Raw genomic sequence first — 19,946 nt, forward strand, 5'->3', positions numbered from 1 at the left:
TCCTTTCCAATATTTTGCCAAGTAATTCTAGCCGTTGTTATCATATGAAGGAATATGTCTTGAAGATCTTTTTGTATATCTGGTATATAGTTTAATAAAATTGTTTCAGGATTTGCTGGAATATTTTCGATCCAAGCAGATTTATCATCGAGAAAAAGAGCGGGTCCCTGCTGACTAACAAAAAGGGAAATCACTGGACTTTCCTTGATAAAAAACCATGTGGAATGGGAAAGGAGTAAGGTGAGACTGAGTATAAAATTTGGCTAGATCCAATCCATATTTTTATCTGTGTCCTACTGAACTGACTGGATATCACCTAGCTGATGTTGATATGTCCCTCTGATATTGCATGTTATTCTTCAATTTAATTTTTATGATTCTAAAGGAATTCACAGATATTTATTATTCTAAGGATAAAGTTTCAATAAACTATCAAAAAATCAATGAGATTCTAATGTACTGAATAAATGATATGTCACTATTCCATTTTCTCTAAAATTCGACTAGAGGAAGTTGGTAGTAAAAGCATACACAGTGAAAACTGGACAGTAGACCAGCATCTCTGTGGATGTTTGCCACATGCTGCATTTAATGAAAAGGAGATTTACAGAGGTCATAGCACGAACCTCAAATACTGTTACAATGGAGCAAACAGGATGATCAGCTATTTAAGAAAGCTGCTGAATGCAATAATGAATGAAAAAAATATCCTTACTGAACATTAATGACATTTACTTCTTAAAAGTATTATGATATACCCAACTGCATCTTTCTGTCTCATCTGTACTCTGGCCTTTCTCCAAGGAACTCAAATAAGTGCACATGGCCTTCTGTCTTCCAAAGGTCCCGGTGCATTAAGGGAACAAGAATAATAATTCCAGTTCTACCATTCTGTAAACTGAAGAACTTGAAATTACATTAAAAATAATCCTGAAGAATGAAGATTTCAATAGGCAGGGGTAGAAAGGGCATTTGGAATAACCCAACCATTCAGTGTTTGGGGGGGGGGGGTTACAGTGCAAACTTTACTTTGCAAAATTGGCTATATTATATTACAGCAATCTTGTTTATATAGGTTCTTGTAGGTTATCCGGGCTGTGTAACCGTGGTCTTGGAATTTTCTTTCCTGACGTTTCGCCAGCAACTGTGGCAGGCATCTTCAGAGTAGTAACACTGAAGGACAGTGTCTCTTCAGTGTTACTACTCTGAAGATGCCTGCCACAGTTGCTGGCGAAACGTCAGGAAAGAAAATTCCAAGACCACGGTTACACAGCCCGGATAACCTACAAGAACCAATGAACTCTGACCGTGAAAGCCTTCGACAATATCTTGTTTATATAGTTGCTGAGAGCTACTGTTGCATAGTGGCTGAGCCCCTTGGTATATTTCACTTCAGCAACAAACAACCCCCTTGAGTGGCCTTAGTCAAAACGCGGCTTCTCAGTCTCAATCTGACTCCCCACTCCATCCTCTGTAATATGAGGATAATAATATCGAACTGCTGGTAGAGTGAAAGCCTTGTCTGCAGTTTTCTCTGAAGGCCCCAGGGTATGTTTGGAGAGCACATGAACAAGCGACTTGCTGAATCAGATTTTGGGTCTAATCAATGTCGGGATGGGAACACTCCATATATTACCATGATTTACAAGATGGAAGAAGGATGGGGTAGGAGTGTAAAAAATAAGGTCAGCAAGAAGGGGTCAAGATAAGGGGAAAAACAAAAACAGAGCAAAAAAGATTTAAAAGCTTGTAGGATTACTAAAATAATGTACTGTATTTTCTGGCGTATAAGACTACTTTTTAACCCAGGAAAATCTTCTCAAAAGTCGGGGGTCGTCTTATACGCCGGATGTCGTCTTATACGCCGGATGCTGAATTCCGAGCCGGACTGGAGAATCTGCCTGGGGAGCCGCCTCCGCTCTGTCCATGTCCGGCAGAGGAGGGAGGGGAGGCGAGCCCAGCGAGGGCGCTCACTGCCCAGCTCGAAGTCAGAGCCAGGTGTGCCGGGGTGCACGGAGGGAAGTGCTCGGCTGTGCTCCAGCGGCAGCACAAGGCAGGCATGCGGCTGGCTGGCTGGCTCGCCGGGGCTGGGGTGGCCACTCTCTTCTCCTGGCACAGGGTGTTTTGGCTGCCGCCTAGCACACCCAACATGCCCCCTTTCCTCCCCGGCCTCCACTTAAGCTTCTGTCTTTATGGGCTTCCATCCTCTCCAAACCCTCCTTTAGCCCCGCCCTCCACGGGCCGTCGGCTCAGTCCTCCCCTCACCTTTAGCCTCACCCTTCTCAAGGGCCCTTACTCTCGCCCCCGCCCCCTCTTCTTCCCCGCTCCCTTCTCCCCTCGCTGACTCCCCCTGAGAGCCACGTCCCGCCGCTCCGGGTCGGCACACACTCTTCCATGCCGGGAGGTCGGCCCCCGGCCTCCTCCTGTTCCTCCCGCCAGCCCCGCCTCCCGGCATGCTGCCAGCTCGTCCAGCCGCCCCCGCCCCCTGTTTCTCCCGCCCCGGTAAGTGGTGTTGTTTCCCCGGGGGTTGAGCCGCCACAGGAGGACCGGGGGTGGCCGCAGGGTTGGGGCGCAGTCCCGAGGGCTGGCCCCAGGCTGCGGACTCGGGACAATCCCAAACTCTATATTTTAACTGTAAAAATGGGGGGTCGTCTTATACGCCCAGTCGTCTTGTACGCCGGAAAATACGGTATATGGAACACTTTGAACACTCTAAAATGCTATATAAATGCTAAGTATTGTTATTACACTCTGCCAACCACAGATACACTATTTGCAGCATGCCTGACAAGGAAAGCATCTATGCTTGAATTTAAGCACCATTCTTTGTTAAAAAATCAAAAACAAAACAAAACAACCTGAATGAGTTTAGGGATCATCAGATCTAGCAACTGGCTTAAGTATCAGTTGTTCAGACACACAGGCTAAAACAACTAAGGAAATATTCTCTCTTTGAGAAGTAAGCAAAGATTTATTCTCTGAATACCAAAAAAAGTCTCAGAAGACAACATGGTGTTAAGTCAATTTACTTGGCGGATTAACCAAATAGCGCTTAGCTATTTTCTATCAACTTTAAGATTATAATACCTTCAGGCTGGGGCACCTCGCTCACTGGTAGAGAATTAGAATAAAATAAAGCAAACTGACTGCTCGTGAATTGCACTGAAGAAATTTCTGCTCGTTATGTGCTGCTTTTACATGGCAGCGCTTTCCAGGAGATCATTTTCCACGCGCTACTTTTGCTTATGGTTTTGTATCAAAATTCCTCATTCTGCAGTCAGGAAAGAAACTTTCAGAGGCATAACCACTGTGCTTGCAAGGCACACGTAGTTTATCTTCTTCCTGGGCTTCCTCCTTTACACTTAACTGAACAACCGTGGGGAGTCACTCTACAGAGCCAAGCATTTTGCCCACCCCTTCAGAGAACCGCTCCACTCTCATGGATGAAACTCAACATTTATATCAGAGATGCCCTTGTTATGGTGTTTAAGGTTTTCCAGGATGACAGGAGTTTGGACTGGACAAGTTTCTGGACGTCGACTTTTTTGAATTTCAGAACAGACATATGAGATAGTTCTGTTTTAAGATGGTCTATAACTTGTTTTTACATCAGCTTGATTCAAGCATTTGAGCAAGTGTTGCACTCAGGCAGGGTGGTGACAAGAAACTAGAGGTTTACAAGTGAGGGACCTGCAAGGAATTGTGGGGGCATCTCATTTTCTCCTCTCCCACTATTTCCTTTTTAGCTTCTCTGAAAGCCCCTATAGCCTCTCCCTTTTTCTGCTTCTTTCTCTCTTTCCTACCCACCAACCAACCTGCTTTTATCTGCCCCCCACTGCTTTCCATCCTCCTCCTCTTGCAGCCTCTACCTGGGAAAACTGTGACCCAGTTGTGCAGTGCCAGCTGCTGGGCCGAGCTCTACTGTATAGTAGGAAACCTGTAAGAACTTGTGGGGTGCACCTCACTTACCCCTGTATCACCCTCCATGCACAATTTCATCTTTCCCTCCTGGCACCCCCATAGCCTCTCCTGTTTCCCTTCCACTTTCTCAGCCATCCACTAACCTACCTTTTATCTGCACCCATTTCCAGCTACATTTATTATTTATTGACTTCATTATACCCCTCCTTTCTCCACAATGGGGACCCAAAGCAGCCTACATCATTCTCCTCTCCTCCATTATATCCTCACAACAACACTGTGAGGTAGGTTAGACTGAGAGTATGTGACTGGCCCAAGATCACCTGGTAAGCTTCCATGGCAGACTGGTGATTCGAACCCAAGTCTCTCATATCATAGTCTGAAGCTCTAACCACTGCACAACACTTTTTTTTAGGGTGGCTGCTGTTGAACAATAGCTGAGCTTGGGTGGTAGCAAGTTGCCCTGCAGTTGCTGTCAGGCCTAGTCCTGATAAGTCCTCCCACAAAAGACAAAAAAAGAGAAAAATTAAAGAAAAGAACACCCTGGAAAGGGCCCTGCCCCTGCCTTTTAGTGCCAGAAACGCGAAAACACATGGTCGCTTTATCCTCCTTAAATCTCTATTTTAGCCAGGATTCAGCCAGGATCAAACGTATGCATTTCGCCTAATGTGCGTTCGATCCTGGCTAAAACAGAGATTAAAGGGGGATAAAGTGACCATGCGTTTTCGGCCCAAGTCTTTAATCCTGCTGGCAAAACTGTTGTGGTTGCCTAGCAATCGCCACCGAGGGCTTCCATTTTTTAAAGCTACAGGCATTCATTTTATCATTTTGGCAGTGACAGGCATCCTGATGACTTCTCCCCATGACTGGTTCTACTGTTCAAAGGTCCCGCGTGCCATTCACAACTGCTACACTTCACAGCTTAGAGGTTGAGCAGCAGCAGCATGTTCGTGAAGATGCTGCTGCTCAACTTCAACGCTGACAAGTGTAGTAGTTGCAGCTGTGCATGACAGACTATGTGGGACAAACATGAGCTGACTGCTTGTGAGGGCCCTGGTGTCTCACTGACCACTGTTGGCTCCTTTTCCCAGTCTGGATGTCGAAAGACAGGAGCAAGAGAAATTAATGGTGAAATTCAGTTGGGCTAGCTGCAGGCTCCGTTTTTTTGTAATCCTCTCCAACTCTTCTTCTCTATTGTGCTCACTCGCCCTCTGCCAGAGTGGACAGGAGGCAGGTATGCTCTGGTGGCATCTGGAGTTGCCGTGCGCCCACCACAAGGAAACACAATCCTAATGCTGGCAGACTGCACTAGAAATGAGTCTCCTTTGCTCATGGTGGGAGAGAATGAAGTGAGGGTAAAAACATGCTCAGAGAGCATGCCACTTGGCCCTGACTGGGAGCTGAAATCAGCTCTCCCCCACCCCCAAACCCTAACTAAGATGGGTGAGAGGAGAAAAAAAGTCTTCGAGAAGGTAAAATACGGTGTCCAACTTGTTCCAGCAGGAGTAGCAAGAAAACCCTTTAAACTGCTACAAAGGCAGGACTGGTCTGGGGAAGAAGCTCTTGCAAAATTCTATGTAGACCCAACATTGCACTTCTTCCTTAATGCAGGGACTGAAGAAGAAGGAAAAGAAGAGTTGGTTTTTCTCTACCACTTAAGGAAGAATCAAACCGGCTTACAATCACCTTCCCTTCCCCTACCCACAACAGACACCCTGTGAGGTAAGTGGGGCTGAGACAGCTGTGAGTCCTTTTGTTATTACACAACAAACACAAGGACTTTGTAATGTGTGGCTGGACTTTGAGCAGCATGCAGGTTGTGTACCTAGAGTCATTAACAACAAAGGCGTCTATCAAAAGGGTCCTGTTCCCCATCTCAACAGGTAAATCTTCTTTTATTGCCATCATTTCAAAATGTTGTTTTCTCCCCGAAAAAGTGTTACCGCTACAAACCTGCAACATGTTTTTGTTTATGGGGCTAATGACTAAAAACTTCCAACAAAAAGTCCAAAACCAATATAGGCTCTCAATCAGTCTAGCAGGTTTCTAGGAAGAACAAGCAATCTGGATGGAAAAGAATAGGAAAGGCATTAACATAGCTTAGAAATTTACTTATGAATGGGACAGCTCTTTGGCTAGTATTTATAAAGCTGTCACCTATCAGTGGTAAAAACAACTGTTAAGAATGATGCATACAAAACACAACCTTTATGAACCTGGAAGGCTGGAGCAAAAGTACAGTTCTCTCTATTATGGTACTGCAAACTCTGGTGGTTACTATCAGAGGGGTGTGCAGAACTGTAGACGAGCACTTTGTAAAAGCTGGTCTACATGTGGCCTTCACTAAAGACTGGCAGCTTCTTACTAAATTTTCCATGCTTTGGAAATACTATATGATTCCAAGCCAAACTCTAGAACTCTCTCCCCAGAGAGACTCACCTTTCCCCTTCTTTTGCCATCTTGTGCCAATGGCTGAAGACTTTTTTGCTTTGTCTGGCATTCTGTCAGTGTTCCCTCCTTCTTGCCTATATTTTAATTGTCATTTTTAATGTTTTTGTATGTGCATTTTTATTTGGGTTTAATTGTTTTAATGATGTCTTTTTGTTTGGTTTTAATGGTTTTTAAGATGTGCTTTTATTATATATATATATATATATATATATATATATATATATATATATATATATATATATATATATATATAGTCAGTTAGCTGCCTTTGTGGCCCTTATGAGGGCAGAAAGGTGGGGTATAAATCGTGTAAATAAATAAACTAAGAATGGAGTGAGACGTTCCCCAACTCCTGCCTCCACTGTCATTGGTAGCTGCTGACTGGGGGTTAGGAAGCTAACTGGATAATGTCTTCAGCTCATTCTGTGAATTAAGGTTCATCATATGTTGGGGTGTGGATGTGTAAAATCTGGCACAGAGATACCAATCTCCATGGCAGTTCTGACCCCTATTCCGACAAAGCCATCACCATTCATTCATTCATTCATTCATTCATTCATTCTTTCTTTCTAATGAAATCAGAACGCCCAATGTATTAACATTTCATTATAAAGAAAGATCATTTTAAGCACTGGAAACTGAAATTTACAGAGATATTACTGTAATACATCTAACAAAGCCCTAACATTGTATATTGAGATTTGCCTCAAGATCTTCACCTTGCTGCCTAGGATGCTGGAATCCCAGGGGAGGATCAGAACTGAGCATATAGTTGTTGGGTAAGGATTTGAAGATATTAATTCTTTATTTGAAAATAGATATTGTAAATCCCTGAGAAATATTGTAAGATACAGCAGCATAGCTAACAAGAGACATCACAGACAGCGGCAAAATCAAATTTAACTTCCTAATGTTGGAATGTTACGCATCTACAACTTTTGTTAGCAAAGTACTTCTAGGAACACATTGGGTAGAAAAAAGGAAAGCCAGTCCAAAACTGGCAAACATTTGTCTTGCTTGTGAATGACATGGCACAAACATGTGAAAGAACGACAAACCTATACACTGCACAAACATGCAGCAAGTCATAACTATCGTTAAGGATAGTCCTTAAGTTTTGGTGTCAGATGATTTATATGAATTAAGCCAAAATAGCCAAGATGAAGACCCTATCAACTGGACTCCAGAAACATGATCACCAAGCCATCAGTGGCAACCAGAAATTTAATTCCACAATTAGTTCTACAGCAGCCAGAAAAGATGGTCATTTTGCACCACTAAGCCCAGCTTATTGTTTCTCTCCAACTGGGCTAAACTTCCCTAGCCACATTGTATATGAGCACAGTGAATTTGGAAGAGCTCTTCCATGGCTCCTCGTACAGGGCAGAATTTGCCAGGGTGAGGAATTACACATTCAAACAATAATTGGGCATGCTCTGTCTAGCAGCTGGGGCTACACACACAGACACAGGAGACTTGGACCTTTTGTTTCTAGCTTCCTGGGCACCAGGAAATTTCATCACCCTTTCCCACAGGGCTGCTTTAAGCCTCAAATCCCAATCTTTTCGGGCGTTCGGGGTGAATAAGGCACAGGCCTGACAAGTGGAGGGAATGTGCCCCTCACCCAGGCAAAGAAGACAGTGGTTGTGCTCTTCTGATTTGCCCATCTTTCTCCCGCAACTCTTACAGTTCTTGAAGAGCGCCATCTGGGAGAAGAAGGAGGTCGAGTCACAACGAAGAAAATTAGAATTTCTGAAGAAAATACTTGTTGTTGGAATACCAGAAGTTGTTGGAGGGGTGACGGCGAGTGAAACAGCCATTCAGTAAAGACCTTTATGTCTTTGGAAGAGGTCAGTTTCCCTACCCTACATCATCACCCAGAAGAACTCATTTAGTGAGAAAAAGGGAGGAGGAGAGCAGCGCTGATAAATTGTCATAGCAGCACTCACCCCATACACAAATCCTTGGAGGTAATGGACTCCCCCTCTCTTGGTGTAGTGGTTAAGAGCGGTGGTTTGCAGCGGTGGACTCTGATCTGGAGAACTGGGTTTGAGTCCCCTCTCCTCCACATGAGTGGCGGAGGCTAACCTGGTGAACTGGATTTGTTTCCCCACTCCTACACTTGAAGCCAGCTGGGTGACCTTGGGCAAGTTACAGCTCTGTTAGAGCTCTCTCAGCCCCACCTACTTCACAGGGTGTCTATTGTGGGGAGGGGAAGGTGATTGTAAGCTGGTTTGAGTCTCCCTTAAGTGGTAGAGAAAGTCAGCATATAAAAACCAAAACCACCTCCTCCTCCTCCTTCTTCTATTGCAGCCCTTGTCAAGTCAAGTTCAAGTTCACATTCTTTAAAGGTATACATAATAACATGGCTATTTCTTTCCTTCCCACTTCACAGCTGGGCTACCTCTTTATTGTTTCCATTCCATTATCAGTAGACTGGGGCAACATATTACCATTGCTGAAAAGGGGCAGGCAGAACTATCGTGCAAACAGCAAAATCCATTTGGAATATACCTGGACTGACCAGGGCAGGTTTCATGCTGTTTATTGACAATGGAGTTAAACCTGAGATTTTGCCTCAGTCATTTCAAAGTCCTTTTGCAGAAACCAGACAATTAAGCGGGCACAGCTACCCATACTAAAATTGTACTGGTTGTGCTAGGACTGGAAGAGCACACCAAAATGCTCTGAATCTGCAGACACTCCTTCTTGTTCAGCAGACTTAATATGTTATATATATTCAGTGCCTCAGAATGAACTGCTAAACTACTCAAGAGATATATAGAAGCAACAGAAGCTGTACTTCTCGTACTGCGCACCGGCCAGGGCAGCCAGCGGCAGCATCAGCCCCCGGCTTCGCCGCTCCATGCCCGCCCCGCCGCAGCCTGCTGCTGCTGCTCTGGAGCCGCTAGGAGGCCCATCGGGAGGCTCCGGGAAGCAGGGGGGAAAGGAAGGCAGGAGGCAGGCCCGGGCAGATCCTGCTGGGTCTTACTGTGGCCAGCAGGCGAGGGACCAATTGGCCAGAATGCACAGGAGGTTTTGCCTTGAATTTGCAACTTTCTAGATGTGCTGGGGCGACGGCGTGCGTGCTTACAGAGAGTGCCATAGGTTCCCCACCACTGTATTAGACAATGTAAGCAACAATTTATCTGCTTAAAAGTTCACTTTATAGAAGACCAGTTCTGAGAAAGAGGGAGGTAACGTTTTGTTCCTAAGTACTGGAACATCCCCCTCCCCTCCCAGTGCCTACCTATGAACATGCTGTGGGCGGGGGCAGGGGAGACAGGGCTTGTACTTGGCCAGGAGCAGTGAGAGAAAGCTGAGTCGGAGGAGGAGGAGGAGGAGGAGGAGGAGGAGAGGAGGAGGAGGAGGAGGAGAAGAAGAAGAAGAAGAAAACCGGCTTACAATCACCTTCCCTTCCCCACAACAGACACCCTGTGAGGTAGGTGGGGGTGAGAGAGCTCTAAGAATGCTGTGACTAGCCCAAGGTCACCCATGTGGCTTCATGTGTAGAAGGGAAACAAATCCAGTCAATCAGATTAGCCTCCGCAGGTCATGTGGAGGAGTGGGGAATCAAACCTGGTTCTCCAGATCAGAGTCCACGGCGCCAAACAACTGTTCTTAACCACTACACCACGCTGGCTCTCAGTCAGTGCCTCAGGGGCTTGCCTTGGACCTGGTTGGCAACTGTACAGGTCTGGAAAGTGATGACAGATCATGCCTGTCTGCTTCAATGCTACTGCTCAACCATTGCTGTCAGTGTTCACTGGCTCACCTTGGTTGCTCTGCATGCTGAGCAGAGGTCTTGTGTGCTGGGGTGGGGGGAGCTGCCTAACTCTGGGTTAGAGTGTCACAGGCCAGCCCTCCCTCAGTCTCCCAAATAGACTGGCAGCCTGTTATCAGTATGGTGTAGTGGTTAAGAGTGTTCAACTACTTAAGAGTGTTGGAGAGCCAGCATGGTGTAGTGGTTAAGAGCAGCGAAATCTAATATGGAGAACTGGATTTGATCCCCCACTCCTCCACAGGAAGCCTGCTGGGTGTCCTTGGGCTAGTCACAGTTCTCTCCAAACTCCCTCAGCCCCACCTACCTCACAAGGTGACTGTTGAGGGGAGAGGAAGGGAAGGCAATTGTAAGCTGCTTTGAGACTCCTTAAAGGTAGAGAAAAGGTGGGGTATTAAAAACCAACTCTTCTTCTAGTATCTGAGAGGCCCAGGTTTGAATTCCCACTTGTGCCATGGAAGCTCGCTGGGGGACCTTGGGCCAGTCACACTCTCTCAGCCTAACCTACCTTACAGGGTTGTTGTGAGGATAAAATGGAGGACAGGAGAATGGTGCAAATTACTTTGCTCCCTACTGGGGAGAAAAATGGGTTATGAATGAATTAATAATAATAATTAAATTTAATTTTAAAAGCTCTTTGTTGCCTCTTGGATGGCTACAGGGGCAGCTGATACTGCTTTCCAAGGAATCACAAACTGTGGCTTTCAGTTGCTGTTTCCCATGATACTTTTTTACTCCTGGTATTGTTTGTCGATGAGGTAACTCTATTATATCCAAAATTATAATGGAAGGGAACTGTATTTGAGTGTTTCTTAGAATTCTTTTTTACATTTATCTGGTTAAAGGAGGTTCTGGCGTGAGGATGTGCTTCCATAATGTGAAACATTCCTCATATCCCATTATACTAGCAGAATGGTAGCCCCAATGAGTTGCCATCTAAAACTATATGAAAAGGGGAATGATCTCCTCTTTCAATATTCTTACAGTAAACCAGCTAAACAGTAGGTCTCCTTAATCTCATCAGCAACATTAGCCTGAAGTAATTTCCCTCTACTTAGACTAATTTATTGTTGCTTTACTGAAAAATGAGCACAACACTACTTGACATCGAAATAAATCATGAAATCCTAGTCCTTTTTTAAAATAGGACTGCAAGCTTCCATTGGTTTAATCAGTAAATTAATCAGCTACAGCTTTAGTTTATTAATTGTGGGGGATCAATTTTAATATGGGACGTGCAGGTTGTTTAGTTTCGTAGAGGCTCTTTTGGTGCTGATGTTACACCATAATGGGAAACAAAGGAAGAAAAATATTAAAGGCATCCTTTCCCTTTTAACGATTTGTGATGTTTATTGGGTACTACAGTGTAATTTCTTTTATGCTACCACTAGCATCACAAAAAGACAACTACATTGAGATCGAGGAGAGACTCAATAATTACATTCAAATGTAATTATTATTTTCATGAAAGGAAAGCGCAGCTTATCTCACAAGGCTGGGGAGATTCTACTTTCAAATAAAGGTGTGCTTAGTTCTCTTCCAAATCCTGGATGCTAGGCATAGCTCAGACCCAATTCTGCAAAAGTTTCTCAAAGATGACCAGGCTGGGGGAAACTCCTTGAGCTAAAGATTACATGCTTTATCCCCTGTAAACCCTTTCCTTTGCCCATGTAAGTGTAGACAAGCTGGGACAGCACTATTACCAGCCAGCATACTATTTCAGAGGGTTATTGTGTGTGTGTGTGTGTGTGTTAAGTGCCGTCAAATCGCTTTCTGGCTCATGGCGACCCCATGAATCAATGTCCTCCAAAACGTCCTACCCTTAACAGCCTTGTTCAGGTCTTGCAAATTGAGGTCCAAACATCTCTTGTTGGGTCTTCCTCTTTTCCTGCTGCCTTTAACTTTTCCAAGCATGATTGTCTTTTCCAGTGACTCCCGTCTTCTCATAATGTGACCAAAGTACGATAGCCTCAGTTGAGTCATTTTAGCTTCTAGGGTCAGTTCAGGCTTGATTTAATCTATAACCCACTGATTTGTTTTTTTGGCAGTCCACGGTATCCATAACACTCTCCTCCAACATCACAATTCAAAGGAATCTACTTTCTTCCTATCAGCTTTCTTCATTGTCTAGCTTTCACACCCTTATATAGTAATAGGGAATACAATGAAATGAATTAACTTTATCTCAGTGACTCATCCTTACACTCAAGAATCTTTTCTAGCTCCTTCATGGCTGCCCTTCCCATCTCAATCTCCTTCTGATTTCTTGGCTGCAGTCTTCCTTTTGGTTGATGATGGAGCTAAGCATTAGAAAGTCTTCAACAATTTCAATTTCCTGATTGTCAGCTTGAGTTGAGTAATTCTGTTGTCATTACTTTTGTCTTCTTGATGTTCAGCTGTAGTCCTGCTTTGGCACTTTCTCTTTTAACTTTCAGCAGTAGTCATTTCAAGTCGGGATGGGATAATTTGCACAGATGTTTTAAATTGCTGCTGTTTTGAGGGTTCCCTTTTATTTGTACTGGGAGGAAGGGGCTATAGTGTACTATCCAAGCAGCTGCCCTTCCAAATTCACAAAGGAGAACACCCAAGCTCTAGTCCTCTTTTTTCATATTCTTACAATTCCTGTGATGGGCACTTTATAAGTGATGGCACGGGGACTGTGGAACTCCCTTACCTATAAAGCTCACATGCCATCACCACTATTACGATTAAAAAAGATAGCCAATGCCTTGTTGTTTCAGCAGGATTTTACTGTTGCTGTTGTTGTATATTGCTGTTGCTCTCTGTTTGGACCACTGCTGGCTAAGTACTCTATTAACTCTTTTTTAATTGAATTAATTCAAATGGACTTTTAAATTGAATTTTGGTTATTTGATGTTTTATTCACGATGGTTTGTTTTCAGAATCCACTTTGGAAGACTCTGCATCCAAAAAAGTAGGCTCAAAATATTTCAATCAATCAATATATAGACCATTTATGCTTGGTTATTAGCCGCGCGATCCCTGTGGAACTCCCTCGGGTCTTTTTTTTTGAGTTATTCATGATGTTCCCATCCTTCAGAAGTGAATTCATGCCCGCTGTGCACAATTCCCGCATTCTGAGGGACCGTTTTATTGCGAATATAAATTTAGCCCTGATCCCAAAGCGGAGGTAAAACAGGCAATCACCGTGAATAGTCTTCGCCTTGCGTTTTCCGACACGCCCCCTGACCGCTCCCGATTCTCATTTCCTCTCCCATGCCTCCTCTTCCAGCCAGCCTTGCACCACCACCACCACCCCTTGAATCTCTCAAACATTGAAGTTTATACGCTGAGTTGGTTTTACAGTTTGCAGAGCCCCACATCTGCGCTCCTTTCTTTTAATATTTTTTGTTTCCATTGTAATGGAACATTAATATTCCATTAATATTGATAGGCTTGGTCCATTTTGTGTTCCTTGCCCCTCGCAAAGATACCCAAACAAGGAATTTTGGGGGGAGGAAGGTGGCTGGTTTGGTGGCAACTCAGTGTGTCATAATTTGCTCTTTGTACTTTGCATTCAGGGCACATTTCCCCACCCCCCAGTAGAGGTGTGAAGGTGATTTGTGTTTCTGTGTACTATGAATGTTTTTTTCTGTTGGGAATGCTCACTGGATGCGCCAAGCAAGAACACCCCCCCCTTTACATGATATATATGTTAATTTCCCAGAATGACAATAGAGTGATTTAATGATAGAACTGGATGAATAAGCTAGTGTGCTGGCTATTATTCTATTGGGGATTGTTTAAGGTGTGTTTGATAACATTTTCTTAATTGTCACAATGATGTCTTCTTGCTTTACTTGGGGGTGGGGAACGGTGTGCCCTAGGCTCTTGCGTACTGTGTTTGGGAGTGTTTGCATGCTTGGGGAACAAAATGGCTCTTCTATTTTTAGTAAATATTCATGACTGTTTAGTAAATATATGTGACTGTGTTCATTTCACTGAAGGTGGGGGGGGGGAATGCACGGTTCCCATGGAGAATTCTACAATGGACATTCAAATCAGGGAGGCGGGGGCAGTGAGAGCGACCTCAGCGATGTTAGGACAATGACAATCATGGTAACCCCCCTCTGATTTGGATCCTGTGGAGTGAGGCTGATCAAGCATAAGTCGAGTCCGATCAGTCTCGAAATATATTATTTAAATCCACCCCCATGCATAGCGCTTTGAAAAAATGGGAGGAAGAAACTGTGCTTCTAGTGAGCGGCAATCCCAATGCAAACTTTCACTGCATAAATGGGCATAGAAAAATAAATAAATATTATACATATTGATATTTCAAAGCGAGACAGAATAATGCATTCTTAAATTATAGATATCTTCTGACAACTGGCCAAACTTATTGGATCTGAATATGTATAAGAGATATTTACACAATGAACACATCCATTACCCTATCAGTTGATCCTTGCTTTGTTCCACAAGGGTAGGAGGAACATTTGAGACAATGACCTGCATATCCAACTGGTTGACGACAGAGACCTGGAAACAGAATAGCAAAATCCATTTTAGCCTTCAAAACACACATTATCCCAGATCAGTTCACCTGCAGAAAATGGCTACTTTGGCAATTGGACTCTATGACATTGAAGTCCCTCCCTGCCCCAAATCCCGCCCTCCTCAGGCTCCGCCCCAAAAATCTCCAGGTATTTCCCATCCCAGAGCTGGCAACCCTATAGATGAAGGTTGCACTGCTTAAAATTGTACTGTAGCTATACTGTGGCACGTTCTACATGTGCACTCAAACTTTTCAGGCCCCCTTTTTTATGGCAGCCCCTTGAAGCCCCTCAAAAATCACACCTGAAGGTCAGAGAGCCCTCTGGGGTAGCATTCAGTGTGGTGCAGGGGGCTGCAGGCCCACAGGGAAAATTAGCTGCCTCATCATTCACACAAATGATTCTCATATATATGACATACTTGGATCAGGGAATGTGTGTGTTTGCATTTTCTGTTTACGTGGATGGATTTGCACACAGCTTTGTCCCTGCTTTTCAAGATAATGTGTACAGTTTCCCCCCAGCCCAGGTCAATTTGATCCTGTCTGAAACGGGGAATACAGTGGGTTAAGGGACCATGAGTTTTTGGCCTTAATCTACACAGGTCTATCCTGGAATGACTGCATCAGAAATGGATTCAGTTACTACATGAAGCACTAGCTTCCCAAAGAAACACCCCCACCTTCACATCCTTGCAACAAGGCAAGCCCAAAATGTACTTCTTCATTTGTACTTACCAGTACATCTGATTTGTTACTCAGCCCTTTCCCATAGTTGTCCGTTGCAATGACCTGAAATTTGAAATAAGACCGCCTCATGTTTTTGAAGAGCATGGCTGTCTTGATGATCCCTGTGTAGGGCTCAATCACAAAGCCCTCCTTGCCGTCCTTGATTGGAGGGATGATGAGTCTATACTGCATAGTGCTGTAGTTGCCGGTGTCTTTATCATTAGCCTGATGGGTTAAAAACAAAACACAAGCATGAGAGGAAAAATGGATTCTGAGAAGCATTCCCTTTGAATTTTCAATCAAGTTAAAAACAAATCTAGTAGATATTACAGGCAGTGAATTCCCCTGAAGACTGCATTTGTAACTTTGGAAATTAATTTTAGTGGTGGAACTTCAAAGACGGCATCAAGTAGAAAACACCGCAACATGTGCGATGCCAATTTTGATTAAACACAGTTAAAACTGAGAAGGAACAGAAATACCGCGCACATTCTGCAAGCACATTCAAGTGACTCATCAACCATTTCAGTTTTTTATTAATTTGTTATTCTCATGTATTCAAAGACTGTCAAACCTGAATAAATAACATCGTGTTCAACTGTTTCAGGACCACCAGAGAGGGCTGGTGCTCTGTCAATGACATGACATGCAAAGGTCTCTTTTAACACAAGGGGAGGATGCTTATTCTCCCTGGGATTTGTCCTGAAAGTAAATATTTTTGTCACTTCATTAAAGGAAGATATATGAGACCTCAAGTATTGCGATATGCCTGTCAGAGAAAAGACACAGCTACAGTTAATCCCAATAGCAGTATATCTTTTCTTTCATGTGGCAGACAAAAATATGCAGATGTTTTCACAATTCTGTTGTGAATGAATGCTGAGAAATATTGATATCCTTTGGGCTCAAACCAAACTCAGTCCTGTCATAATTAGGCACATCTTTGGCCATTTAGGCATGACTTGTTTCTTGGCGGTCACCCCACTGACTACTTCGGAGCTTTGCTTTGATTATGCTTGCATTTTCCGACTGTCAGAGGTCACCTTGCTCTCCCCGTGTTTTCTGGATGCTGGCTAAACACAAATCCAGAAAACGCATGGAAACACATGGCAATGTGCAGGGAGAGTGAGGCACCCTCTGATAGTTGGAAAATGCAAGCATAATCAAAGCGAAGCCCCGAATAGTCAGCGGGATGACCGCGAGGAAACAGCAATGCATAAATGGCCTTTATCTCCATGGGCGCAAATTTATACTCAGGCTGAGGCATGCTTGAAATTTGTTTCTAAATATAGAATGGACATCAGATGATTTCTTAAAACATGAGCTAGGGCACAAAATGACTTTCCTAGTCTTCACCACAAAGGGAAATATTCACTCTATGTGGGGTACTAACAGCGCATTACTGAGCCTCCAGGGCGAAAGTCCTTAGGAGGCCAGAAAGGCACCGCTCCGGCGTCTGGGCCCCCCGCGCCAGCGTCCGGGTTGCTAATGGCAGCGTTAGTGGCCTAAACGCTGGTGAGAAGGCCCGGACACTGTCAAAGGCCGCGCCGGCGCCCCAGGAGGCATCCCTGGGACGTTCCGGCACCAGGCTGGGGGCGGGGCTGCTCTTAGGAGGCCTCTAAAGCCCTTTCAGCCCGGGAACGCCACTTTTTATTTTTGGCGGTAGCATAACTCCCAGGCAACCCTATGAAGGCTGCATGGATTTTTTGCACTGGGAGGAGGTTTTGGTGTGGTCGAAACCTCCTTTGGAGGCAGCGCAGCCACGTTGCCTCCTAAGCCCGGCACAGGCATTCCTCTCAGGAATACACTGTAAATCTCAATGGCTGACACACATTATGGAGTTGAGTCTGGGGCAGAGCCAGGTTTTGATGGGCTCTGTGGGGAGAGTACTCAGGGGCCCCCTCCCCTCCTATGCCCATCACTAGAGTCCCTGATCAAACCTCCCATCCTGCCCCCACTAATCCCACTCATACCTCCCATTCTGACCCCATCCTGCTCCCACCTGCCTGTGCATCCCCCATCTGCTCATGAATCTTCCCACAGCCACCTGAATGCCCTTTCCTCAACTGGACTGGGAGATGTGTGCGGCTGGGAGTGCCATTGCTGTGACCATCACTACCTGCACACTCTTACCCTGGCAGTGCTGGGCAACCCAGGTAGCTAGGAGCACAGGAAGTGGAGTGCTTTCAAGGAAGAGGGTGAGGGAAGGGTGCACAGGCAGGTGGCAGAGGAGGTGTATGGGCAGGGGGCGGTGATAGTGGGCCCTGCCAGAAGCTGTGGGCCCTGTAGATGCCCCACTTCAGAGTATGCTGATGCTGGCCCTGGTCTGGGGTCCCCACCCTGTGTAACAGTCAGACATGAGCGGTGGGTTCACCCCAATTCCTGAATGTTCCATGCCCTATCTGAACTGGGACAGAAGGGGCTTCAGCCTTCTCACCCTCATCATTTTTCCACCCTGAAATGCTCCAAGGGGGGTGCTGTTTGACCTGTTTGGGAAACGAGCGAGTTCGCTGGGAACTGTTTCGGTTCAGGAAAATAGTATAAATGGGAAGACCGAAGTCCTTTCTCCATTCAGGCTATTGGTCTTGATCCAAAATGGGCATGACACATGTAGGAATTGAGGAGAACTTGCAACTCCCATCTGTTACACAGCATGGGACCCCAGTCCTCATCGATAACAAAGGGAAAACCCTGTGCACATGGTACTCTGGATTGCACCCAGAGGCTGAGATACTGTGCACAGCTATCTGTCCTTAGATCTACAGGGCACTCTCAAGCAGAGTTTTCTTTATATCTAATTCCCACCTCGGCCTCTGCCTGCGGATTCTTTAATCTGCAGATAGGGGGCAGACTGACCTCCAGCAGGTCTTAGGGACCCCCTAAGTCTGCAGAAAAATCTGATTTAAAAAAAAAAAGTTATTGGAGGGTTTAAATTCCCCCAATTGGAAAAAAAAAAAAAACACACACACAGCTGTACGTGCCTCGCTGGCAGCCTCGCTGGGCATGGGGCAGCAGGAGGGGAAGGGAATCCACAGTAGGCTCCCAGCAGAGGCTGGCAGCCTTGCTGGGCCCAGAATCAGCAGCGGTGGCAGAGATTTGGGGGAGGGGAGAGCTGGGAAGGGAGGAAGCTCCCTATTTCTCTTCCCCCAGCCACTCTCCCTCTTCTTTCTCTCCCCCCACAGACAATCCTCCTTTCTCTTCCCCATTCAGACAATCCCCCCCACCTTATTTTTCTCTACCTTGAGAGCACCAGTAGCTGCTTTGGTGGCAGGAATGCAGGGGAAATCCCGTGTCTCCTCCATCACCAAGCCTAGTGCAACTCCAGGCTTAACCTCCACCTTTGAGCCTGGTGGCAGTTGTGCCTGGGACCGGCTCCAAGCCAGAGCAGCTGCCAGCATCCATTGCTGCTGCGGCTGAGCCCAGACCCATTACTGACCTTTGCCACCAATGTGCCGGGCCTGGAGCCTCTCCTGACATCTGCCACCACAATGGCTGGGGCGGTTCCCTGCATCCACCACTGCTGCAATAGGCCTGGAGTGGTTCCCTGTGGCCACCACTGACAGCTCTACAGAAAAGTAAATTGAACCCCTCAGGGTTGCCAACCTCCAGGTACTAGCTGGAGATCTCCTGTTATTACAACTGATCTCCAGCCGAAAGAAATCAGTTCACCTGGAGAAAATGGCTGCTCTGGCAATTGGACTCTATGGCATTGAAGTCCCAACCCTCCCCAAACCCTGCCCTCCTCAGGCTCCGCCTCAAAAACCTCCCACCAATGGCAAAGAGGGACCTGGCAACCATACCCCCCTAATTTTTTTTGGGTATGATTTCAGAATTTTCTGCAAGTTTGCAGGAAAATCTGTTTAGCGTCGTGTGGCCCCGATCCACGGATTTATATCTCCACAGTTTGGGGCCATAGATCACTATTAGATATATAGATTAAGGTCACGAGGTTAAAAGTGGTAAGCTACAAAGCAAGGTGAGTTCACACTGGCAGGAGAGCTGGCTTGATGTAAGAGAGAGTCATGGTTAAGAGTCTGGAGTAGAGCTTGCCAGCTCTGGGAAATACCTGGAGATTTGGGAGCAGAGTTTGGGGAGGGCAGAGTTTAGGGAGAGAGGGAGCTCAGCAGTGATGTGATTCCACAGAGTCTGTCTTCCAAAGCTGCCATTTTGTCCAGGGAAACTGGTGTCTGTATTTCACTTGTAATGCTGAGAGAACTCCAGGCCCCACCTGCAGGTTGGCAACCCCAAATAAAAGTTCTAATACTGTGATTAGAATTTCCCCAAACACATGGGTATATACGTTCATACAGGCAGCTTGCCACCTGGTGATGCCTTCATGTGGTTCTGTGTCAAGGAGCTAATGCCTTTCACGCATGGCCGCGTGGGAGCCACTTTTCTATGATGCAAGTCTGTGCTGGGTGAAGGGAATGGGGAAGAATCAGCTCAGTTGCATGTGATAACCACATACAGTGGCAGATCAAATCGGCTCTCAAAGCAAACTTGATTAGTAGGGTTGTCAGGTCCCCCCCTCTCCTCCGGCGGGAGATT

At 45.5% G+C, this 19,946-nt stretch overlaps 1 protein-coding gene across 1 annotated transcript in view; it reads right to left on the reverse strand.

Annotated features, from left to right (window-relative positions):
- PCDH15 (protocadherin related 15) overlaps positions 1-19,946 on the reverse strand; it is a 558,859-nt gene that overhangs the window by 52,185 nt on the left and 486,728 nt on the right. The window contains exons 28-29 of the mRNA XM_056849418.1: positions 15,408-15,623; positions 14,568-14,656 (exon numbers count right to left, since the gene is read on the reverse strand). Of these exons, the coding sequence (XP_056705396.1) occupies positions 14,568-14,656; positions 15,408-15,623 (305 nt within the window). The remainder of the gene's footprint in view (positions 1-14,567; positions 14,657-15,407; positions 15,624-19,946) is intronic.

This window comes from Euleptes europaea, chromosome 5 (genome assembly GCF_029931775.1).
Source record: "Euleptes europaea isolate rEulEur1 chromosome 5, rEulEur1.hap1, whole genome shotgun sequence".
Classification (NCBI taxonomy): Eukaryota; Metazoa; Chordata; class Lepidosauria; order Squamata; family Sphaerodactylidae; genus Euleptes; species Euleptes europaea.